General features: G+C 39.8%; 1 protein-coding gene across 4 annotated transcripts in view; it reads right to left on the reverse strand.

Annotated features, from left to right (window-relative positions):
- NAP1L4 (nucleosome assembly protein 1 like 4) overlaps positions 1 to 26,301 on the reverse strand; it is a 36,395-nt gene that overhangs the window by 2,962 nt on the left and 7,132 nt on the right. For 2 of the 4 annotated variants that reach the window (XM_083588658.1, XM_083588659.1), the window contains exons 3-15: positions 24,891 to 24,952; positions 23,969 to 24,068; positions 23,578 to 23,719; positions 22,636 to 22,722; positions 21,086 to 21,217; positions 20,195 to 20,266; positions 17,329 to 17,468; positions 15,216 to 15,361; positions 12,030 to 12,052; positions 10,622 to 10,741; positions 7,400 to 7,429; positions 6,601 to 6,657; positions 5,173 to 5,210 (exon numbers count right to left, since the gene is read on the reverse strand). In XM_083588658.1, the coding sequence (XP_083444784.1) occupies positions 5,205 to 5,210; positions 6,601 to 6,657; positions 7,400 to 7,429; positions 10,622 to 10,741; positions 12,030 to 12,052; positions 15,216 to 15,361; positions 17,329 to 17,468; positions 20,195 to 20,266; positions 21,086 to 21,217; positions 22,636 to 22,722; positions 23,578 to 23,719; positions 23,969 to 24,068; positions 24,891 to 24,952 (1,117 nt within the window). In that variant the 3' untranslated portion in view covers positions 5,173 to 5,204. The remainder of the gene's footprint in view (positions 1 to 5,172; positions 5,211 to 6,600; positions 6,658 to 7,399; positions 7,430 to 10,621; positions 10,742 to 12,029; positions 12,053 to 15,215; positions 15,362 to 17,328; positions 17,469 to 20,194; positions 20,267 to 21,085; positions 21,218 to 22,635; positions 22,723 to 23,577; positions 23,720 to 23,968; positions 24,069 to 24,890; positions 24,953 to 26,301) is intronic. The other 2 variants (XM_083588656.1, XM_083588657.1) reach the window with 1 other exon arrangement.

The following is a 26,301-nucleotide window of genomic DNA, read 5'->3' on the forward strand; positions in this document are numbered from 1 at the left end:
GAGGTTTTCAGAGCTTAAAGCTAAGCAGTTTTCTGCATATTTTGTATGCAAAATGAAAAGGGAACCATGAAATATAATGGGCAATGAGCCTGAGCAAAACTTCAGGCTCCCTTTCTGTGTGTAGCTAGGAAAAGGAGCCTGTGCTAAACCGGCAATTTGTGAAAATGGAAGCAGACACTAACCAAGTCCTTGTTGTAGTTCAGCAGGAGGGGAGGAGTGTAGAAGCCCAAGGTTTTACTCAGATTCATTCCTGCTTGTGTACATGGTTTAACATTACATATAGACACAGTGTGAAAGAATGAAAGTGCAGGACTGAAAAGAGCATGTTGCCTTCTAGTTTCAAGTGTAACGTGAATATGTGATAATATACTGTGTTTTATGAGTGAAATATATGCACTTTATCAAGAAAAAAATCAGTTGAGAAACTGTATTCTTCCTTTAAAAACAGGTGTTCAATACCCACATTTTCCTCTCTATAACAAAGGCCTTCAATATATGTCACAGAACGCTACCACAATGTAATGGATCCCTAGTTTTAAAAGTTAGGCAAAATATACCATGGCTCTAAACAGATTGAGGTTACTATCAGCCTATAACCCCTAAAAACAGCTTTCTTATGCCAACATCTCTAACAACTCAGATTTCTACCAAAGACCTCCACGTTAAGTATGCTTTGGTAAGAAAAAAAGCACAGGCAAGAGAAGACTGAGAAACACAGTATTCCAATCTGCTTCACAAGTATGTCAACACACAATGCACAGGTTCTCCAACAGCAATGCTTTTTCGAGTATTATGGTCTGGTTTACACTAGATTAGACATCTTCACCCTGCATTCAAGACCACAATTCCTCTTTTACATCAGTTGCCAAGGTTAGGGAAACAGATGCAATCATAGAATGTATGTAGAATTGTTCCCTGCTAATGCAATGACAATCATATAGGCCCTAAATCCTAATGCAGATACGGAAAAAAACCCTAACATAGTTTCCCCCTTAAATTCTCTGCACTGCCAAGAGCCGAAGAGGATGGCTAGCGGCACACAATATGGAACCATTCACAGCTCCTAAGTCGGAACAATAGTGTATAATTGTGGTCAAATTCACCAAGATTATATAGATGGCAATATGGTACTTGCTACATGACAATGCAATTTGTAGGAAATATCGTCTTAGCCCTAAGCTACCAAAACAAAAGCAGTCTTGATTGCTTCTTTTCAAGTAATGTTCTTAGAAATACAACCATTGTATTTACAAACCTAACACCCAGCCTTAATACTTTTGAACATGGCTGGTGCTTCTGAAATTACCTCTCAATTAGAAGTGTAAAGGACAGGAAAAAACCCCAGAAAAGACAACATTAAGAACTTCAATACCCTTGGGAAATGTTCTCTCTTTTGAGGTGAATGAAATACTTTTCAAAGCTGTTTTGAAAAGTACAATCAGTTCATGCTGCTACACATCTCTTAGATCCAAAATCTAAAGGTCTGGATTATAAACAAGCAACAGCCTTCAATTTGATGTTGGAAAGTCCCTTCAAATATTGCAGAATGAATATGAAGTACTTTCAAGGATTTGGTACAGGAGTGTGAATTGTGAGTCTGCCAAGAAGTGGAATAAAATATGGGTTCAGAATAGCTAACTTTTACAGATGACACTTGCAACTGACTTCTGTGCATTTTTATTTAAAGTTGCGTACTACATGCCTCAATATGATTTTCACTTACATGAGTGTACATGCTACGTCAGTGATTAAGAAGAGGTATTATCTTTAAATATATATATATATATCCAGATGTGCTGCTACTCATTCACAGTGTGCTGGAGATAAACTACTGTGATAAGAAAGCAGCGGCTAGAGTAGCTGTCCTAGAAACACTTGCACAGGAATGCATACCATGCTATGCTCTGTAGAAGCCCTCACGCTGCAAGATGTTTCATAAGTGCTTGGGCAAACAGAACATCTTCACATTTAGAGAGAGATGCAAGAGCAGCTGTGAGTACAAAATATGGCTTCATGGAGAAGAAACTTTTGGACCAGCACATTATAAACCCAAGTATCTTCTGTTTCTATGCAGTAATGCCAGAGATCTACACACTGTCTTAAATAACTAAGACATAGAGATTCAAAATTCCTGAAAGTTTTTATTAATCTGTATTAGAAATCACATTAATTTTCAAGATGAAAGATTTATACTCTGGGAATTGGTGAAACATCAGTTGTCTTCTCAAAGGATACATGAGGGAATTCAGTAACTACTGACTCAAGTTCACATATTCTGAGAGCAAAGGTCTGCTACAAGTCCACTGCCATGATTGATGGCTGCCACAAGCTGAGACAGTCAGCCCATGATAACTTCCAGCTACACCAGCCTTTTGAGGCAAACACATGCAAGCCACTGGCCCATGATGAACTCAGCATTTGGCACAGCCGTGTATGTGCTGACCAAGCTGCAATTCAGCACAGGCCACGTAAAAATCATGGTTGCAGTATATGATGGGTAGGTTACAGGGGCCGAGGACTTCCAAATTGCACAATATGCCAACACCAACATTTCAATAAAAGTATTTACACACTCAAGTCAAACAGACTGTGCATTCTGCACATTCATAACATGATTCCTCCCAACATCAATCCAGTACGAGATAAACTTGGAACATACAAGGCTATAGAAGTGTGAGTCAGCACCTGCAAAAATCTTATGTTGATTCTAATATTTACAGAGCAAGTCAAGTAGTGAAACAGGTAGTTCACAGAGTAATTTAAAGGGATACTGGAAAGAGGCAGGCAGGCAGGTTTTATGCTGAACATAAAGGAGCCTATTTTGTGTCCATAGTTTTAAAACAGAGACATATAGAGAGATCATTACACCAACACACAGCACATTCCAGCCATTGGGGGGAGTGTACCATTTTTAGCTACTTCACAATCCCACAATTCAAAGCATGAAGAATCCCAGAAGAAGTGGGTAATCTCAATCTTACTTAACACACATTACTCCAGTATCTAACTGTCTCATTATCCCAGAAACTAATTTGATTATATTTCTAATACCCTATTGGAATTAGGATTTTATTTCATATATGTGCCGCTAAGCACAAAATGGAAACTGCAATCAATCTCCCTCAGGTTAAAAACAGCAACACCTTGACTGACAGGAAAGCAGGGATGGGGGCCCTGTGGCTCTCCAAATGTTGACCCCAATTCCCACCAGCCCCAGCTAGCATAACCAATGGTCGGGGATGATAGGGGTTGTTGTTGCAACAACATCTGGGGAGAGGCAGGTTACAACAACAGGTTGTAACTGAGGTAAAGGAACAACAACAGGTTACAACTGAGGTAAAGGAACAGTGATTTAGTGATCATTGAAAAGGGATCCTTACAATCTTGCATACTGGATGAGATCTTTCCAATGTGCAATAGCCATTTGGCTTAACTCTCTCCATGATTTTTTGAAACGCTTGTTAACCTGGAGAGGCGGTACCTTTTCAAGAACAGAGAACCAGTGTTCGAAACTCCCATTGTTCTAGGCGCATTTTGCGACAGAGAATTTCATTAGCGCAAGCAGTTTCTGAGCTCTGGGCGCGGTACTGCACCTAAGTTTTTAGATTAAGAAGAAGAAGAAGAGTTTGGATTTGATATCCCGCTTTTTCACTACCCGAAGGAGTCTCAAAGCTGCTAACATTCTCCTTTCCCCTCCTCCCCCCAACAAACACTCTGTGAGGTGAGTGGGGCTGAGAGACTTTGGAGAAGTGTAACTAGCCCAAGGCAGCTGCATGTGGAGGAGCAGGGACACGAACCCGGTTCACCAGATTATGAGTCTACCGCTCTTAACCACTACACCACACTGGCTGCAGAGTGGAAGGAAAGGAGGACCTTTTTCTGCCTCCCCAGCTATTCTCTTAACACTGGAGAAGAGACCCCCTTAAGAATATTAAGACTACGTGAAAAATAAATATAATATTTTAGCTGCAGTTCATTCATTTTCAGAATTGTATTTTTGTTATTAAAAAAGTACACCTAGACATTCTGTTGTTGCACCCATAATCTAGGTTTAAGGTGCCATTTAGCTCCTAGCTTTCATATCACAGTTTTTAACACCGCAGAGAACCCATGTAGAGGTAATTTAATTTTTTAATTTTAATAAAATTTATTTGCGTCAGCCATCGGCCATGTAGAGGTAATATGAACAGCTTAGAAAGAAGCTGGGATAGAAAATTAGATTTTAAGAGAAGAACCTGAGTTTATGGCTTTGAAAAAGCACAACTGAGAGGGCAGCAAAGAAAATGAGAAAAGTCAACAAGCCTAACTACAGCATTGATATTTTATGGATAACAGTCATAAACTCTGTGAAAGTACAAGAGAATGAGTGCGTGTGAGGGTCCTAGGAGAGAAAGAGAATGTGCTTTTGCCTCAGGACAAGAGAAAGACGTTAACATTCTATCAGAAGACATGACAACATTGGCAAGAGCCTAACTGTAAAAGTTGTAAGTCACAAACTCAGGTTTAGAATAACTAAATAGAATGCAATTTTCTTGTTTCAGCAATCTCGCCTGAAACAAATAATCTCAAAATATATGAGTGCAAGTGTTCATTAAGCAGAAAAGATGTACTGGCATATCAGTGACCACAAATTATGCAATTATACTGTAACACAGTACAAAGAAAGAAGGAAGTGAGGGAAATTCAGAATTTAAATTAAAGTAAGCAGGATTAAATGGGATATATGGGTGACTGATTTGGCAAGATAACCAAGTTGTCCAATCTAGCTGAAAGAGAGTGGAAAAAGGTTGCCTCCTAACAACACCTTGAAGACATAGAAATCTAACCCCTAAATTTAAACATTAAAGCCTACACAAAGAAACACAAACAGCCAGTGCAATCACAACAAAAACACATCCATCTTAAGAGCACATAACTAAGGCAAGAAGAACATAATGTGCATCAGGAAGAAATGGAAATTCCTATAAACACTGACATCATTCATGATTTTACAGTTAAGGTGTTCTACATATTTTTCTAAACTGCAACTAGGTACGTGAGGGTAGCCATTAGAAACCGAATTTTTCTATTTACTAAATTAAAGAAACCAAACATATACTAAAATGAACCACATTGTATGGGCTACAAAAACTGGAAGCCTGGAAGTTATGTATTAATGGAATTCAACCTTACCTATAAATGAATGAATGATAAAGAGACTTAAATTACACCTAAATGGGGAAAAATTGAAAGGAACTGTCAGCATGAAAGAAAAGTGAAATGGACCAAAGAAAAAAGACAGTAATAACTAGTGTTCCAAAAGATTCAAGAAATGGTTTGTCACATACAGCTGCTCTCCAAAATAATTATATTCAAATAATTGGCATAAAACTCGATCTTCCCACCCACAAGACCTTAGATACAGCCATTGATGCATTTCATTTGTGAACTCAGTAACTGCTACCCTATCACTAAAATTATTCTGTGACAGCCAAAGAAACACTATTTCCACTAGAAAGCTATGTATATTGTGCAGAATGTGCTGGTTAGGAAGTCATGCAAGTGTATGTTTTCATCATGACACAAATCCTATTTTTGCATGCTAATATATTTTATGTATAACTTGCTCTTTGTTTTAAGATAGGTCCCCAAATCAACACATACTGGACGTCTTAGTATCAGTGTAACCAAAATATGTTTGAGAACTGATCATGAGGGAGTCTTGCCCATGCAGAGGTTTTAAAACAAGCCTACTATGGGGAAAGAAAGAAAATAGAAAAGTTGAATATCCGTTCAGGTCCACTTCACCCATGACACTTTTCCTACATGGCAATATTATTAATTTGGGAGGCATTGAAAAATGTTATACAAGAATCAGACAAGTGTACATTTCATTGCAAATTACCCATTGCAAGCTAAAATGCAATTTGCAATTTGAGGATTTTTGCCCTTTGCATGTGTAAGGGAAGTGTTATGCATGAAGCAGCCTTACCATTTTCAACAAAAGACTCAATACCATTGTACATAAAACAAAGCCATGGTAAAAAAACAAAAAAAGTCAAACATTCTGCAACAGGATTTCAAAGCTTGTTAAATATGCATATGTAACACTTAAGTTCAATAAAACTGTGTGTTATTTGCTTATCTGTAGTTTACGAGTGTTTATGTGACAACAGCCAGGTTGTTAGTTATGTCTCTGCCTCTGTGCCTTAATGAAGGAGCATTAACAGATATTGTTAAAGACAATGAAATGAACAGCTGTTAACTTGGTCACTAAAAAGCAGCAGCATAGAAATTCTTCAACCCCAATTCATGTCAACAAAAATACAGTCATACCTTGGAAGTCGAACGGAATCCATTCCGGAAGTTCGTTCGACTTCCAAAATGTTCAGAAACCAAGGCATGGCTTCTGATTGGCTGCAGAAAGCTCCTGCAGCCAATTGGAAGTCCCATTAGACTTTCGGCTTCCAAAGAACGTTCGCAAACTGGAACACTCAGCCAAAACGACTGAGTATCCAAGGCATTTGGGATCCAAGGTACGACTGTAAAAGCGAGTTAAGATAAAATTAAGATGCTACGATTTAAAGGTTACATGGCATACAGTGCTTTAATAAAACTAACCTTAGGTTCACTTTCTGCTTCTTCGTCCTCTTCTCCTTCTTCTTCACCTTCCAATTCCTATGTTTTATTTTTTTTAAAAGTAGGATAAGAAAGCTTTTTTAAAGGAGCAATACTTTCTACTGATGACAACAATAACATGTCCAGAACTAAACTCAATGATGCTTTACTGCTAAGACTGAAATTGTTTGCAAGTAGAAATATTTAGTTACAGGATTTCCTTAACCTTCATATATTCTCATGGCTCTTGACATTAAGCAACCTTCCCATGGGTGTCTGCAGTAATTTTTCCAAGGCAGGGAGGGATAGGGTGGAGTAAACACTCCAAACAAACAAACACATGCTAGCATCAGAGAAAAGGTAAAATCTGGTGACTTAGCAGTGACCCTCCATTGTTTCTAAATGGGTAGGCCTGTTGTCCATCTACAGATAGTGAAAAGATGCCCAGTCTAACTGTTAAAACCTATTCCCTGTCTCCGTTCAACCCAATTCCAGTCAGCTTCACTGCCCCCACCCTGCTGCATTTACCCCCTAACATGTCTCGACATGTCTAACAAATCTATCAGAAAACCATTATCTTTCACCAGACTTACTTGACAGAATATGGCTTGGCAAATGCTTCCTAACATGGCTGTAGTTCCCAGTTCCCCAAGCACCAAGACAGGCTAGCTCTCACACTGACGTATGGAACATACATGTCTGAAACATGTGCCTCCTTGGATTTTCTCATAGAAAGCTAAATATTACCTTTTTTTCCCCATAGGGAAAATGTGACAAGAAGATTAAACAGTATTTTACTCACCTCCTCTTCTCCTTCCTCTCCTTCTTCAAACTAAAAAGGGGGGAAACTTGTTTAGATCCTAATTTAAACCATTAGCAGATGAAACACAATATTTGAAGATACGCATTCCAGATCAGATCCCCAGCACTTGGGTATATAAGTACTTAATATTTTCATCTCAAGTCCATACACTAACATTTTCATTTATATCCTAATGAAGGACTTAATGTAGTCTTTTAAGCTAAATGCAAAATTGAATGGCTATACGAGGTCACAGTATTAACAAATCTTATCAATTTTCACTAACATAACCAGCTTCATCTCCAGTCATCTGTTTATTCTTTAAGACTAGTTAAGAGAAATTAGAGAGCAATTACATCAGTAAGGAAAAGGCCAGCAGGTCACTGTCTTAAAGGTGGGGTAGTGCGGTGCTTAGGATATTGTGCTGAGACATCCCAGTCAAATTTCACCTCAGCTACAAGTTCAATGGCTAGTGCTAGGCAAGCTGTTATCCTTTCAGCCTCAGCCTCCACCTGCACTACAGGGATAAAATCAGCACACTGTACTAATGATTACTGTTACACCGTGCCATAATGCTATTAGTTATTAAAATGTATTTCTGTAGCAAGTATTTCTGCAGCAAGGATTGTGCTTTTCCAGAAGCAGGAAGTTAGAAAAGGGGCCCTGCAACAAAATGTTGCAGTATTCTGACCTGCTAGCAGGAATGCTCTTGTCCAGGGTTCCAGCCAAGCAGCCATTACCCCATCCAGATACTAAAGAGCTGTAAGGAGCTCTTTTTCAGCAGACACTCAGCATTCCATGTCTACTGAGTATCCTCAATCTTAAACGGGTTGTTTTTTGGTCATTTTTTTTGCATCCAAAACATGTGTGAAGGGTAGCTTTCTGGTTTCCCTGAGCATGCAGATACTTCCCTTTTCATATTCAGAGGCCCCATTATTACTCCAGTTTTGTTGGAATTTACCACATCACTTGGCTATTTGAGGGAGTGATAAGGACACAATCAGTTCTCCAGCCAAAAGCTGACCATTTATGAATAAAGTTATCAAACCAAGGTGATTCAGAGAAGAGGCGTTGGTGGATAGGCGAGGTGGTGGTTGTGAAAGTTGTTGAGAAAGCATCAATTAATTTCCGATATTGGTCAGCGGGCAGAATTGGGTCAGAAAGAACAGCAGACATATCAAAGAACAGATTGGCTTCCGAAAGTCAGCATCAACCATGGACCACTGTCTAACTCTTTATCACCTTGCCAGTAAATACACTGCACCAAGGCAAGGCCACTTATTTGCCGCTTTCATGGACCTGGAGGCCGCCTTTGATTCCATTCCTAGGCAGAGATTATGGTCCAAACTTGCCCGTCTGGGAATTGATCCACACCTCCTCTCCCTAATTATTTCCCTTTATTCAAACACCACAGCTTGCGTCCGAAGTGGTCCCAACGGCTCCCTTACCACCCCATTCCCAACGGCCAAGGGCGTCCGACAAGGTTGTCTCTTGGCCCCTTTACTGTTTAATCTCTATCTTCATGATGCAATTTCCCCTTTGAAGCTAGCAACTAAGTATCCACCTCACTTAGCAGGTCACCCCGTTGCTTCCCTTTTCTATGCAGATGATGCTGTCATCTTATCCAGAACAGCTGCGGACCTAGCAAATGCAGTTAATGCATTTATCGCCTATTGTAAGGCGGAAGCTCTTAATATTAATTATAAAAAATCAAAAGTCCTTCACTTCACTCGTTCTCGCAAACTCAAGCTGGAGCCGCTTAAGATCACAGGTGGCTACTTAGAAAAGGTAAAAGCCTTTAAATATCTAGGCTTAATATTCACTTATAATCTCTCCTGGACTACCCATCTACAATCTGCCTTTTTCGCCGCAACCACGACCTCCAATGCCATTGTCCGATTTTACCACCAGAAGGGCGGCAAACACCTTCCAGCAGCAATTCAAATATTTAATGCCAAAGTTGTTCCTAAACTATTATATGGCTGTGAAGTATGGACTACAGCAATATCAGGTAATTTGGATCGCCCACTTCATATGTTTCTGAGATCTCTTTCCGGTGTCCCGAGATGCGTCTCAGGTGCAGCCCTACGACTTGAGTTCGCCCAGCCCTCAATTGTAAAACGAGCATGGTGTCGAGCCATTTCCTATAGCTCCCACCTACTAGCATCGGATGCTCGAATTAGAGGTGGTTTTTCCAACCTGATCCTAAGAGATATTCATAATTCCCCTTGGAAAACTACAATCAACCTCAAACTCCGCTCTCTTTCTAATCTGAATTGCAAAACTGCTCTTAAATTAGAGTGTATCAGTCCGGCGGCCCTACCTTCAATTAAAAAGAAGTTACAGCTACTTGACTTCTCTAACACAGCTGCCGATGCAAGAGGGCCGTGTTCAGGCCTAGCCCTAGCTATTCCTCCCCCTGAAGGAATCCCTCTATACTGCTTCACAATTTCTCCGGAGGCTAAGCGAAGGGCCTTTACCTGTGCCCGTCTCAACTGTTTTCCTACAGCAGTTCTGTCGGGTCGTTATTCCAGAGTCCCCATCGCAAACAGAACATGCAACTGTAATGACTCGGCCCTGGAGACTATGGAACATGTAATGCTCTTCTGTCCCAACTGGACAGATGAAAGATCTCGGTTTTTAACTCCTCTCATGAACAAGCTTCATCTCCCAATCCAGCCCTGGATAGTGTCCCTCTTTTTGCAAGATTCTGATTGTTGGATCACCGAGATGACAGCTAACTTCCTGCTCAGTGTGATGAGGAGGAAGGCTGCACTGGCTTCTTTTTCGGCACCACAGCTGTAGTCGATACTCTGCACAGTCGGATGAGGTTCCAGGTAGCTTTGTAGTGCAAGGACGGTGGAGCTGGGACGGATCCGGGGAGCTGAAGGACCCCTTTGATGATCCTCCTCCAGCCTCGGCAGTTTTTTTTGTCTTTCTGTTCTTGAACTATCGGTCATTCGGTGTTTTGGATCCCCTGTTGTTTCTGTTATCTCCTTTCCCCCCCCTTTGGGTATTTGCCCAGGACGATGTCTGCCTTTGCCTCCCCACCCCCATTTTATGTTATGCTGTTATTTCTATGTATGTTGTGCTATGGCCACACGGCTAATGCAATAAAATCTATATATATAAAGTTATCTTTCCCTTAAAGCACACACACATACACCCCCCCCTCTACACATGGAATATTCACAAATTAAGATAATATTAAAGTATACATACATTATCATCATCCTCTATAGCTTCCCCAGTGAAATAGAGTACAGCACGGGGAACTATTCTTTCACGGAAAAAGTGTCCAACTTCAAAATCTATAGCTAAAGTACACTCTGAATCTTCATCCTGGAAAGTTAAGAGGAAAATGTAGGTAAAATATACAACCACAACTGATTTCTTGGTCAAAGTATTTATTAGGTGATTAGTTTTAATAAAGTATTTATTATTAAAGTATTTATTATTTTAATAAAGTATTTATTAGGTGTATTAGTTTGCACACGGGTGGCACTGTGGGTTAAACCACAGAGCCTAAGGCTTGCCGATCAGAAGGTCGGCGGTTCAAATCCCTGCGATGGGGTGAGCTCCCATTGCTCAGTCCCAGCTCCTGCCAACCTAGCAGTTCGAAAGCACGTCAAAGTGCAAGTAGATAGTTACCGCTCCAGCGGGAAGGTAAACAGCGTTTCCGTGCGCTGCTCTGGATCACCAGAACTGGCTTAGTCATGCTGGCCACATGACCCGGAAGCTGTACGCCGGCACCCTCGGCCAGTAAAGTGAGATGAGCGCCCATCCCCAGAGTCGTCCGCGACTGGACCTAATGGTCAGGGGTCCCTTTACCTTTTAGTTTGTACTTCTACCACTTATTTAACATCGCTAGAAGTCAAACAATGAATTATAACAGTGTGACAATTTTCAATAGTACATCAGGCAACGTCAGAACAATTTTTAAAGAACCAGACAGACCTTTAGATGCTAGTCTGTTCTATAATAATAAACTGACATATAGGAAAAATACTAACTCCCTGTACTGAAACAATCAGCAATCAACTCCAGAGGATAGGTGGGAAGAGAAAAACAGCAGAGAAGAAAAGGAAATATTAAATAAATAAATAAATAAAATTTATTCCTGTTTATTACTGAAAACTGTTTGCACTACTAATAAAAGAATTGGGTATGCAGTTCCACAAGGGGGGTGGTACCTGCAGTCCAAAAACAGTGACTAGAGTTTAAGTACAGGACTCAACAAAACACAAGATGGCTCAAGACCACAGCTGATGCCGATAAAATTGTACACTGCCACAGATAAAAGTTATACATGAGTAGAAAGGCACTTCCTGCAAATGCAAGAAAGCCCCACAGAATTTTCCCAGTCTTGTTGTAATTTCTCCCGCCACAATGTCCCACCAAACTCCATTCCGGAAGGTCCCTCAACCCCGAGGAGGAGCTTTTGAAGGAGAGACAGGAGGCTGGGAAGACCTGTTTTGAGCAGAAATCCACAACTCTATCTCAGGATCCAACCCATATTAAGTAACTGATTATTTGCTATCCTTTGAAGTCTATTGCCAGAAAAGAGTCTACCTCAACATGTTTAATGGTAAGCATGGAAGCGACTATAAAAATATTAAAATTAACTTACCAGTGATTCTCCATCTCCTGAAACTACAAAAAGACAAGATGTCAGTCTAAACTGTTTAAAAACCCAACCCTGCTGCAGGTTCTAGTGTGAAAGCTATTGCTACGTGTAGATGGAGCAAGAAATATCCTTAGCTTTCTCTGGGTGTCTTTGCTAATGGAGAACTAGGACTCCATTTTCAAAGCTTATCCTTTCAAATAGGTCCTTTTATTTGTCTCTTGGGTCAACAGCTTAGGGCCAAAACAGCATGTGAGAAAAATTAGACAGGTAAAAATGAAGTTTGCAAAACACACCCTGCCATGTTTCAACACAAAAGATGCAGCTTTGCAGCTGAAACCCACACAGGATGAATGTTTACAACATCAGAAAGGAAAGTTATTCACCCCAAGCCCACATTTACCTCAAATAATGGGAATTCAAAATACTTTCTATAATACAAAAGTTAAAATGCAAGCATCATCACTCTGATCCAGCCACATAGAAACACACTGATCCAGAAGATAAAAACTGAATTTCAAATCTAGGTCTTGTCCCTATGATAAGCCTTATAATTGCCCCCATATAGCTCATACCTCTTGTTGCAACTACATGGAAGAATGAATGCATGAACCAACATGACTGCATTGGATCCTAGCAGCAATTCACACAGACTTCCCCACTTCTTTTTAACCCTCCTGTGCTTGTATGAATAGTTACTAGATCAGTCTTTCTTAACCTTGGGCCATCAGATGTTCTTGAACTACAACTCCCACTGTCCCTGACTGCTAAACAGAATGGCTAGAAATCATAGGAGTTGTAGTCCAACAATATCTGGGGACCTGAGATTGAGAAAGGCTGCATGAGACAGTAGTATGATCCTCTTGGCTCTTATGCTGCTGTTGCTGCTGCTGCTGCACTAGGAAAGATAGCATGATGCCCTCTAGATGGTGCTGAACTACAGCTGCCACCATCCCTGACTCTTGGCCATGTTTGACTAGGACGGACGTGACTTGTAGCCCAAAACATCTGGAGAGCACCATGCACTGCAGAGTTACCAATCTCCTGCTTTAAGAGAGAAAAAGCCACCACTTGAGTGCTACCTTCCACTTTGCCCTTCAAAATGTTGCTTCTAAACATAGTGATTCAAAGAGCAGTTTGGCGGTTCAAGGGACATCAATAGCAAAACAAGCTCTGAAAAAGACAGGGTCTCATGAAGCCCCATCCTTATTTCCTGCCCAAAGCATGCATGAGTGTTCCAGAATTTAGAACATTCTGAAGAGAGAAGTTCAGATGAACTAGCCAGAAACTCCTTTTTAAATTTACAATTGGCTTTCTCTCTATGCCCACCCACAGAACGGATGGACAAGCCTTCTAATCAGAACTTTGTGATATGCAAAGAAAGAGATCATTTTAATATTTTGATGAGCAACATATGCAAGAAAAAGTTGGCATCATGTTGTGGTTTGGTTTTTAAAAACTGAACACTGACACACGGGTTCTCAAGACAAGAGCAGTGCAAAAGTTAATATTTTTTTTGTTTGCTAAAGAAAGATGGGCTCTCCTAGAAAGAAAGAAACCTGTAAAATCCCCTTGAAGCCATTATGAGCAATGCTATCCTGATGCATTTTTAATAATAAATGCTTTTTTTCAAGTCACAGAATGCCCTGTTGTCAACTCTGCAGCCTAATCACCACAGGCTATTAAATCAATTTTAATCTTCCATGCAGTTATTTGGATTTAGAACTCTACAGCCCTCATGTGGTAAAAACTGGAACATGTATGCAATATTTAAACAACTTTATACCTTTTTTAGGCAGCTAAAATAAGGCAGCTCATAACTGTAGCTGAATTTGTGGTGTGTAACATGTTTCAAGATAAGATGTGCTGGAAGCCTAAACTATTTTATATGTATGTCGCTGATTTATGAGTGACAGCAGGAAGGTTTCGGATCCCCACTAATGACATCTAACATCTTGGCCATCAGTTACCTACAAAAGGTTTCACCAACTAAAGGCCTTTTTTCCTTTAAAGATCACTGCCTATCAAGAAAGTAAGCTGAGTATGCAATGCCCGGTTAACTCCTTCCCTGCATACCTGATTCAAAGTACAGTCGTACCTCATAAGTTGAACAGAATCCGTTCCAGAAGTCCATTCGACTTCCGAAACACTTGGAAACCAAGGAGTGGCTTCCGATTGGTTTCCAATTGTGCAGGTACACCGGTAACAATAGTGGAAAAAAGTTTGAAAACTGGAGCACTCACTCCAGTTTTCAATCATTCGGAAGCTGGAACGTTCGACTCCCAAGGCGTTCGGGAGCCGAGGTACGACTGTAACTGGAAGAGACTGAGGCAGGAAGAGAACCCCTTTATCTTCATCTCCTCTATGAGGAGTCAAGAGCCTAATTCCTTGTTTAAAAAAGCCAACCTATGAAAGGTAGGTAAGGGAGGATTTTCAAATTACTTTTCAAAGTCTTGATGACCAACTGTATGGATAACCCCACCACTCACAGAAAAACCTCTTGCAAATAAGTGTTCAAAAAGCATCATCGGTGGTATCTTAATGGCAATAGCCATTTTGATTCAGCTTTCATATAAAAAAGAGAAATGGCATCCTCTATGAAACCTACAGAGCTCCTGCTAGAGGCTGGCTATAGCTGGGGGACACAGAGGGGGCACATTTTGTTGCAGGACCCCACTTTTAAAGGGGTCCACAAACTGTCTTAGAACATACAGTGGTGCCTCACAAGACGAAAATAATCCGTTCCGCGAGTCTCTTCGTCTAGCGGTTTTTTCGTCTTGCGAAGCAACCCTATTAGCGGCTTAGCGCTATTAGCGGTTTAGCGGCTTAGCGGCTTAAAGGCTATTAGCGGCTTAGCGGCTTAGAAAAAGGGGGGGGGGAGCGGAAAAAATCGCAAGACTCGCAAGACGTTTTCGTCTTGCGAAGCAAGCCCATAGGGAAATTCGTCTTGCGAAGCGCATCGAAAAACGGAAAACCCTTTCGTCTAGCGGGTTTTTCGTCTTGCGAGGCATTCGTCTTGCGGGGCACCACTGTACTCAGGCTCCTGATACTAAAGTTTTTACAAAACTAATAACAGCCTTAACAGACTGCTATTCTTTGTTTATTTGCTCCATGCTTGTTATATGGAAATAGCTAGCTAAAATAAATATGAGTATTCCTAAATAGGAACAGATGAAATTTAACCAAACTTACCTTTTATTGGACTGAAGAAGTTAAAAAATGAGTCATTGGGTACTTGTTTAGTAATTGTTCTAACTGTGCCTCGGCCCTTGTGTTTTTGTTTCTTCTTTATTGTTTTAACTGTAACATTTTTTCCTTTCTTCCAATCAATAGTACATCTGGAGATGAAGAATTTATATGTGAGTGACATTTAAAAAGGAGAGTGTCACACTGAACATCTGGTAGCTTTTCAAGCCAGTGGTCAAGTCCTGTAAGGATAACGGCAGTTTTCTTTAGCACTGCTGCTAGAGTTCGTCTACACTGTGTGACATAATATTCCAATACATAAACCTATTTGAGTGCAATAGCTCCTAAAGTTCTGCTTGTGGGAAAGTGACCTCCCTGCACCTTTCATCCCCTTTCCCTACAGTCTGCAACTAGAACAAGAAGATATGGCAGGTGGAATTGCGATTTTTCACTGCATTGTGCCCTGCCTGTAAACTCTAGTAGTTGATGGATTTTTAAAAAATGGTCAGAATCCCCAAAATTAAAGCTAGTTGGGTGGATCCAGAGACAGATGAGGGGAAGTCTGTTCCCCACAATGGGGTTTTCCTGGTCCCTCCCCCTACCAACATGGACACTGGAGTGAGGGGAGAAATGCCTTTCTGCTCATCTAAGACAACCATGGATCCAGGTTTAATTTAATACTTTAATCAAAGAGCCATAGAACTGTAGAGTTGGAAGGTACTCCGTGGGTCATCTAGTCCAACCTCCTGTGATGCAGGAATCTCAACTATGAGATATATGACCAACGGCCATCCAACCTCTGCTTAAAACTCTCTAAGGAACAAGAGTCCACCAGCTCCTGAGAGAGTCCGTTCCACTGTTGAACAGCTCTTAGTGTCAAGAATGTTCTTTCCAATGTTTAGTAGGAATCTCTTTTCTCAGTGGTGGACTTGGGTACTATGGCCCCCTATTCAAGGCCAAAACATGATGCCCAGCCCTCGCACTGTATTCTCAAAGTCAGGTAAGAGAGGCACAGGGCTTTGGCAGGGAGGCACGAGGCTCTGGCACGGTCCTAGAGCCCTGCTATCTCCATCTCAAAGCTGGACAGGCGCTTATGGGACTTTGGGAAGAGGAAAGGAGGAGGAAGGACTCTAGGACCTTGTCAGAACCTCACACCTACTTCCCAAAACCTGGCACCTCCCTTTGAGAAGGTGACCCCTTGGTTCAGCATCCAGTCCATGCGAACCACTCACACAGCTGTAAACCCATCCCAGCCTTTCTTTTAACTTATCGTATTTTTCGCCCTATAGGACGCACTTTTTCCCCTCCAAAAATGAAGGGGAAATGTGTGTGCGTCCTATGGGGCGAATGCAGGCTTTCGCTGAAGCCATCCGCAAGCCTCGTGCGCCTGGCGGGAGGTCCCGCCGGGCTCACAAGGCTTGCAGGCAGCAGCCTGTTCTGGGGGCTGGGGTCGGGGGAAGCTTGGGCTTCCCCCGCGCCTGGGGGGAAAATAAATTTTTTTTCTTTATTTCCCCCCCCAAAAATCTAGGTGCGTCCTATGAGGCGGTGCGTCCTATGGGGCGAAAAATACGGTAAATCCATTGGTTTGGGTGCTAGCCTATGAAGCAGGAGAAAACAAGCTTGCTCCATCTCCATGTGACAGCCCTTTAGATATCTGAAGATACTGGATATCCCATCTCTTCTCAGTATCCTCTTTACCGGGCTAAACATACCCAGTTCCCTCAACTGTCCCTTGTAAGGTTTGGTTTCTAGGCCCTTTATCATCCTGACCACCCTCCTCTGCACGTATTCCAGCTTGTTAACATCCATCTTAAACTGTGGGATCCAGAACTGGACAAAGGACTCCAGGTATGGTCTGACCAAGGCAGAAAAACAGCTTGTTTTTGCTGTTGCATCACATTGTTGACTCATGTTAAACTTATGGTCCTCTAAGACCCCCCCCCCCCGATCCTTTTCACTTGTACTACTGGCAATAGTTCTGTGATTGCTGATCCAATATACTACATTCATTCATAACATTTTATATTTTATATCATTTTTTATTTTCACCACATATATTTATAATAGTACCTTAAACTTCAGATTAGAAGCTCAAAAATGTTTAAGAATATTTTCTTACCCCTCACAGTCAACAATTTCAGGGCCTTCAAATGAAAAGGGATCCGTCTTATCTGGCTCTGACTTCATCTTGTAGGTTTTTGTCAGAATCGAATTAGTAAAATAGTCATTGGGCTCGAAGTAGAACTCTAATGTGAAAGACTAAAAGAGATCCATTATTGTTGTAAAGCTCTCAACTATTTTTGGCAGACAGAAGGTGATAAAGTGTTATTAGTAAACAATATTTGTATTGGCAATGCACCCTTTACAAAAATAAAAGTTCAGATCCTACATTGTAACAGTCTCATTTTACACTGTTCTATTAAAATGTAATAAAAAATGAATAAGAAAAACAAACACAATAAATAATTTGGAACAATTAGCGTGCTATATGTTTTCTTGACAGGTTTTGTATTACAGCTATTCACAGTACTTCAACCTTATGTACAAAGTTCTGCTTTTTTATTTTTTTGCTTTTCAAACAATGCTTAAAGGCTAATCTTAATACAGTGCACACTTAATTCACAAGCAGATATGCACACATACAGGGCAGACAAGAACCAGCATAGTGGCAGCTCAAACTATGACAGTTGAATACAAACATTTAAAGCTGTATCCAACTGATGTCCCTCAGCTGATAAAAGCCTCTGCTGGACCAAAGAGCCTTCTGTGAGTGAAATATGGATTAATGCCATCTTTAACAATTCCCCTGTGCTACCTCCCCTGACTCCATGTTTTTTTGGGGAAGGGGGGATAGGATGTGGGGAATTGCCAAAGGTCATATTGCTCACTCCACCAGGCTTCAGTCAGTGGAGGAACACCAATTGGCTACAACCTTTAACGTTGGTTGGGGGACAATGACATAAACATCCTACATTCATATCTAAAAGCACAAGTGCTATCTATTGCTTTAGTCAGCAGCAATGGCAGGGCAGGTAAGAACAGCAGAGTATCAGACCCCCCCCCCCCAAAAAAATGGTTTAGAGAATGAGTCAAAGCATTTGAAAACATCTTCAAATGAATTATTTGATTATATATTGCTCAAGTGAAGAAATTATTTCAGAACTAGTCACCAGGCATTTCCCTCATTAGCTTGTACTGTTGCTACCTATTCCACCTTCTTGCCACTGTCATAATAATTTGCTAACATTTCCAAGCTACAAGAAAAATGGAGGGCAAACACCCCCATGTGAGCCAGAGGCAGTTTGCACCCTTCTTGAATGGTTGTGTCAAAGGAGCAGTTAACTGCTAACTTGTTCAAGAAAAGCATGAAACTGCAAAACCTTTGGTGAAAAATAATCCAAAATCAATTATCTTATTTCAGGTCTGACAACCAGGAGAGAATTACAACTTTACTTAAGTAACCACAATATGGATAAAAGCTTCACTACAGCGCATTCAAAGAACAGAAGCTTAAGTATGTTCTAACAGAACTCTCACATATTGCTTAGTTTTCTAGTGGCAAACTGCTCTTATGTGCCAAGTAAAGTCAAGAGCTTGGAGTACTTCCAGGAACAACAGGATGCCATATGAACAGTTATTCCAGCCACTGATTTCTGTTTATATTACTAGAGCTAGTTCTCACTAGAGAGCAGATAAAAGCTTCTCCCACCCTCTTAAAAAGGTAATTCTAATCCTTTAACATATAAATAGAAGTAAAATGCAAACCCAGCATGTAAGATACTAACAGAAGACTGAGCAGTGTAACCAACTTAAAACTTTTCCAAGGAAAATCAAAGCCGAGGTTGTTAATAATGTGGGGTCAACTCTCTGAAGGTGAAGCCATGTAATGCTACTGAGCACAACTTCCTCCGAGTGCTTCTATTAGATCAATACAGTATAAAACTCTATTTACTGGGCAAAACTTTTCACTAAGAGCAGTGGACTACTGAATAGTTTCTCTGAAGTGGCCCACTAAGCAATATATATTTTTAGCTACTTTCACTGCATGCAGCCCAACAGAAACAGCTCCCAGAGAACCTAATTCACTAATTAATGCCATTAACATTCTAAATGAGGTTCTAGGAAAGATCTGCATCTTCCCTTGCTCTGTGGAGGTTGTTTAAAACTAGTTCAAATATGTTAAGAGTATCTTCCTTGATGGGGAAGCAATGATACAGAAGACTTCTTAACACATATTAAGTGGTTCTGTCTAGTTTTTCAATTCTTGAGTCATTGTATTAACTTGGTCCTTGAAGCAGAACAAAAGGATCCTCCTATTTTTTGGAACCTTTCCCCAGGACAGCAGAAATGGATTAGTTTCACTTTGCTGGTTGTTGCATGTAACATTTTGCAACAAAGGAAAACTAAAATACAGTCCCAACAACCCACCAATGGCAGAAGAAACCTATACTCACTCACCATCCATGAATTAGCAGCACATCTTAAGTTTACATAAATGATTACCAAACCTATACTGAACTCTATCCCTTGCCGAGTTCAGTTATTTTGCTTATGATACTCGCGTAGATTGAAAATGAGCAAAACCTATGAACACTGACCAACATCTCTCCCTATTTTCCTTCCCTGCTCCATTTTTGTTTATTTTGTTTCTTTGCTGGTAAAGTTTTTGTTTTAGTTTATATCAATATAAGAAACATGCTTCAATAAAGGATTAATAAAAGACCTAATTCAAGTACAAGCTCATATTATTTTAAAACATTGTTTCATTAATTGTCAGTAGGTGGTGCTATTATAACTGTAGTTTTTAATGCCTGATCTAAAAAAGAAGTCCCCAGTGGGATATACAGCTGAGAAGTTCGTCTTCTAAAGTGAAACTTGATACAATAAGATAAAAATGGAAATCCTCCACACTCAAACTATTAATGGATACCATGCCCCTCACAAGTTAAATCATATTAAATTCTTAGAAGTTAAATCATACTAACCATAGGCTGTCCTGGCTCAGAAAATTTTACTTTGATATCCTGCAGGTGCTTCAAAATTGGCTCATCATATTCCTAAACAAAAATGGTAAAGCTATGATTAAGATGAAAGAAATGGCTGGCATCTCATAAGGAGTCAAATGCCTCCAATGCAAGTTCTCAAGTTTACTTAGATAACATCTTCAATTTCAAGTTAACTGTTTCTGCTTCAGATAGTTCTTCAGCCAACTCTATATATTTACTAACACACTAACCCCCCCACTCCCAATACAGTTGACTCAATAATAAATGTATCTCAGAAGGTCAAGAGGGATATATGATTAGGTGTGCACTAATTTAAGAGGAGAGATGAGAGACCCCAATTTTTGGACAACACCGAGACAGCAAATAAGGAGAAGGTAAATCAAGAAAAGGCCAAAACAGGGAGAGAAGTAGCTTACTGAAATCTGCAAGTTGTAAAGTAATTAGAAAAGCCTGGCAAAATTCTAACAAACAGCATGACAGTGGCCTGGGCTCACACATACATGCGCTGATGCAGGCTGCCCCAAAGTCCGTTTTGCTGCTTCCTGACTCTTGACATGCTGGAACAAGCCTAGACTTGTTTTGTAGTCCAAACCCATGAAAGCAGGTTTGGACAACAGTACAAGTCAAAGCTTATGGTCTGTTGCAGCGAAAAGTGGGAGACAAGTGAAGTGAGGACTTCTGAGCAGCATGAGCAATACTATTTTAATGTGATGAGTGAACCAGAACACATGTTCATTAATACTTATTTGCAGGCAAATCTGCCACAGATCCCTTTCCTGTTCGTATTTATCATTATCAGTTGGTATTTGAATTGAGATAGCATGACATGTAAAAACACTAATTAACAAACATCCTTTTTATAGGCATTACCTGTACTAATTCACTCAGCATATCTACATTTCTAAATATTGTGAACCAAAAATCTGGGATTCCTTTGGGATTTGTCTCTTCAGCTGCTCCTGCTTCTTTTTCTTCTATTACTACTTTATTTTTCACATCTCCCTAATAACAGAAAAGAGAGAAACTTCTTTAAAGGTTTTGGCCAGAAGCTAGTCAACAAATAAATTCAAAGCTGTTTGTAAAATGCAAATGCCCCATTTCCTAGGTGTTCTTTTAATGTTTTTAATGCAGAAACATTGTCATTATAAAAAGTATTTGCATCTAAAACAAAACTTGGGTGGTTGTGAGGCTAAGGGCTATAAGAGGCAAAAATAGCAATTTTAACACAGATTGGTATTGCTTTATTACACAAGTAAACAGCTTGGGTCATACATTATATCTCATTGACACATGGTGATTTATGGATTCTGAGAAGATTTAAGTAAATTTGTATAACTTCTCAATATATATCATTGAAATGTATGTACTGTGACTGTGTATTTTGTTTATTATTATTTGTTAAATGCTATGATGGGCAAAAATATAACCTTGGGTGGTTTTGCGCCTATCAGTTTGGAAACAAAATGACACCCCACCCCCGGCACACTTGCCCTAAAAAAAATGAGGCAATGGTTTCTCCATATTCTGGAGAGTTCCAGGGTATGCAAAAGTAAATTAGTCTCTAATTTAAAAAAAAACCAAAAAGAAGCATCTAAAAATAGTTTAACAAGGACACATTTTCATTTTCTTACTCTCCAGAATGCCCCCTACCCACTATACAGTAATAAAGCACTAAGGTTTCCAAACCTGAACTCTTTCATACTTTGTAAGTCAACTGGGAGAATTTCAGGAGGCATGCAGACACAGTAATAAAAAATAGGGGACTATTTCCCTTTTAGAGCAGTTCAGAGATTAAGATCACTGGAGGAGGCCCTCTGGCAGATCCACCAATCTCACAGGTTCTGGCAGCAGTAGCTTGTGAGAGGGCTTTCTCAGTGATGATCCTAAGAATGTGAAGCTCCCTTACAACACAGGTGCATCAAGTACCCTATCTTTTTGTATCCTCCCTAAAATGTGTTGAATAAAACTATTGCTTTTGAGTTGCTGTAACCCGTCCTGAACCTTTTGCTGAAAAGCAGGCAGGAAAGACAAAAATAAAATAGATCAATAATGACGTGTCCCCAAAACGAAGATAACAGACATGCAAAAAATGCCTGCTTTTTCTCATCCTGGGTGTTACTGTAGCACTGGAATGGAACCCATTAGCAGAAGAGGCTGTCAACAGGTTACGAACAGTGCAAATGACTAGATCAAAGCAGGTTCCTAGCCAATTTCATTAGGCATGCAGCTATTATATGCAGCTATAGAAAGAGAAAAACTGCTAAATATCTTGGTAACTCAAGCTCATGATGTGCTCTGCTAGGACAGGTATTATTTTAATTAGATCACTTCATTAGGTTTTCTGAAGAGTTTACTAGAAATATTACACATCACAGCTTAAATTATTTTAGTAATTGTGTTCAGAAGCAAATTCTACTTACGGCAAGTTTTTCTTCCTCCTCATTTTCACTGTGCCATTCTGCTTCTGCCTCTGTGGGTTCAGCACCACCAGTGATAAAATCCCTTCTCTGTGTAATTAGTATAAAAATTGTAGACAAGTTAGAACATACTAAGGTTATCCAAGAACACTGGAGAGTGCTGTGGAAAATGGTGGTTCCCATTGTATGCTCAAATGAGTTAAGGAACTGTATAAACTACTATCTCAGAAATATTAGGAATATGCTTCATTTTTTAAAATCTAACACCCAAATGACTTTATCATCAAACAATATCTGAGAGTGACTTAGGTTTCTGGTATTTTAGATACTCTAACCAAGGTACAGAACAACAAATATCCTTTGAACGTTGTAAATTAAAGTAAAAAGAAAAGAAAAGTTACTTTAGCTGAACAAAATCTAAATACACTATAATGCCTAAAAAGAGAAAATGAAGTGCAGATTACAGCTGTGTAGCTGCTGAACAGTTCAAACATGAAATTGACCAGGATCAGAGGAATCCTGAATAACTATACCATAAATGAATACCAGTATTCTAAATGCCAAAATAATTAATTATAGAATTAAGACTTAACAGTAAAGCCCTAATATAGTTATTGCTTTAGGTAAAGGCTACTAACAGCAGGAACATTAGTTTTATATATCTAGCAGCTGTCTTAGAGGGACCACTCTGCCTATTGTTCTCACCTCCCTTTTGTCAACACATGCTAAACACACACCTAAGTAGTCAGGCTTTGAGAACACTTTGGATAGCTATATGCAAGTTCTCATGATATAGATGACAGAAATAAAATAGCAACCACACAGTGCAAAGAACAACCCAGTTTTAGCCCCCTCGCAATGATAGGAGCTGTTACAATTACAGGAAGATGAAGCATAGTTCCACTTAATATTAGTTAAGACTGCAAGGAAATTTACATGCCTTACCTTATCAAAGAGAGGCTGGTACAGGGCTGCATATTTTCGCTCTAAATCATGAACTTCTTCATAAAATTTAGCTTCTATATGGGCACATTTCACCTGAAGCTGTTTCAAGGCATCAATTCTTCTTTTTACTGCTTTTGGTAAGCTAGGAACAAAATTATTTAGAATTTACATAGCAGCAGCATCTAGCTTCCTCCACATAATAAGATTTTCACTACTTTCCAAGTATCTCAAGAATTCAGAGAAATTTCCTGTCCCTCTCTAAGGCTGGAGGCTTTCCTTAACCTCAGGCTGAGCTTGCCAAATCAAATTAACAAATGTACCTAATAGTGGCAAGTGCATTTTTGGACCAGTGAATCTTTCACTTGTGACAAGTGGTGTTTCTCATTCTTACGTTTCAATGTAGCTGGAAGGAGTGTGAGGTGCATTATCAAGTCGCTCCTGTAAAGCTGCCAAGACTTGTGGATTCTGCATTACCTGGTCTGCTAACTTTTCTGTAAAAGAAGAGTTTAAACAAATCTCACTATAACGGTATAATTTTATTAGGCATTTATTTTGGCATCATTTCCACATAAAATTCAAACCAGGGAATTCTTAGATAGGGTATTGTGCTCCCAAAGGAACAATGAATCTATCTGGAAATATAAGACGTTCAAATTACAAAAGCTGTGGATGATGGAAATAAGATGACATTGAAGAAAAGTTCTTCAGAGGTACAAAGTACAGGTCAAAAGCTACCCATTCATTCAAGTTCCCTTATTGTCCCCAGCAACTTAAGCTGCATTTCTTTGGAATTTTAAGCAATTCTATCCTTGAAGGCCCAGTGCACAAAACAGAACATGTAATCAAAACAGATTTCTTACTCTGGGGCCAGGATTAAAGAACCATCCCTATTCATACCCAGCATCAATTAGTTGCCCAAATATGAAGGTATTATCTCAGTTCCTGAAAAGATATGAATTCCAGAGAAAATGTGCAAACCTGGCGAGCAGTCTTCAAGAACCTTCTGATTCAGACCTTTGATGTATATGCAACATAACAGAAGGCACAAGGAAGTTCTTGGCATACCCTTTAAGACAGTGGTCACAGCTCCTGCTGCTCTGCCATCTCTGTCCACTAAAACATAACTTTTACCCAATCAGGAAGAGGTGCAGGAAGGAGCTAGTCACAAAAACCAGGATAGGATGCACAGCAGCAGCATAATTTCTCTCACCTTCAGAGCTTTTAAAGGGATAAAAACAATCTCTGGAAACCCTAACCACACACTCATTCTGCATTTTAACATACTTTTGAAACATAGTATTTTAATCAGTTACCTTTTTTATCACCGGTACCTTTAGCAGCTTCCACAGAATCTGAGGCAGCATCTTCTGTTTTACTGCAAAAACATATTTGAGAGATATTTGCATAATATAATATAACTTAAATCAAGTAAGCTTTGGTAAATGGGGTGGATCCAGGGTAACGCTCACTGGAATGCCACTCAAACTGAGTGGTTGGGAGGACTAAAAAGCAGAACTTTAAATGATTCCTCCTTTCCTCTGTAGTCCATTGTTCCAAAGGGCTGCCCTTCTATTCTTGACAGGACAAGTTCTGGATCCAACCCAATGTAAACTGGTATTTTAAAAATTAGTAAAGATATCAATTTCTTGTTGGCAGTTTTGACACTCAAATGAACTTGTACAATAGGCACTTAAAAATAAATCAGATTTTCAATTTCCCATTACTTTTGCCAAGACTGTACACAGGATAAAGGCTAAAGATGCTGTTAGGTCAATTATACCGCATTCTAGGTGTGTGTGGAAAGATTCCCATGACACATATTTCCAAACAGCTTGCCAGAAGAATTTCATTGGTTAGGAATCACTATTTCTAAATTTCCAACTTGAAAAGGCAATTGGAGAAAATTATACTGTAACCCTGGTTTAAGGAGCTATTTGGCACCTAGCTTATATATCAAAGTTTCTAAAACTGGATGTGGCTCACATACATCATTTGAATAGCAATGCCCCTCCACTGGGAGGGGGGATGGCCCCCTCAAATATTTTACTGAGGGGGCTGAAGGGATCTTGCTCCTTAGGAGTTGGCTCCTATGGCACACAGTATGGATGCCTCAAGAGACAGACAAATCAGGAGTTTGTGGCATGCCTGGCCTTCACATTTCTAATTAAGACCAGAGGGAAACACATCATAAAACATGAGGAATTGCATATTTAACTGTACTGTACCCTGGAGTTGCACTCTTATATTTTCAGTTGGATTTTTATACACCTGCCAAGAAGTTGGACCACTACTGTTTCAGGACCTATTCTTCCTCTCTTGCTTTGTGAATAGTAGTTTGGCTATAACGCTAGTACACAATTTGAAGCACAGGTTCTAAAAATTCTCAGTAAGCTTCCCATGGGTAACTAAGAACAAAAAAAAAACCTTAGTAGGAAGGACCCACATGTTCTATGTTTTAAGGGTATCAAGAATGTACAATGCACCATAAACTGACCATCACTCCCTGACACAACATGACCCAGTAACGGGGCTACACAGACCTACCAATTTCACACAGATTAGAAGAAAAAAAAGCACAAACATTTTCAATTATATATTTTCAGAAATGTTTAATGCTTTTCAATTGTGTTGTTTTGCTGTTTTGTCATTTGCAGTGCTCCTCTGGGAAGAAAGGCAGGATATAAACTTAATAAATGGTCATCATCTCCTGACTCGTTAGAGGGA

This window comes from Podarcis filfolensis (assembly GCF_964270895.1).
Source record: "Podarcis filfolensis genome assembly, chromosome: 1".
Taxonomy (NCBI): Eukaryota; Metazoa; Chordata; class Lepidosauria; order Squamata; family Lacertidae; genus Podarcis; species Podarcis filfolensis.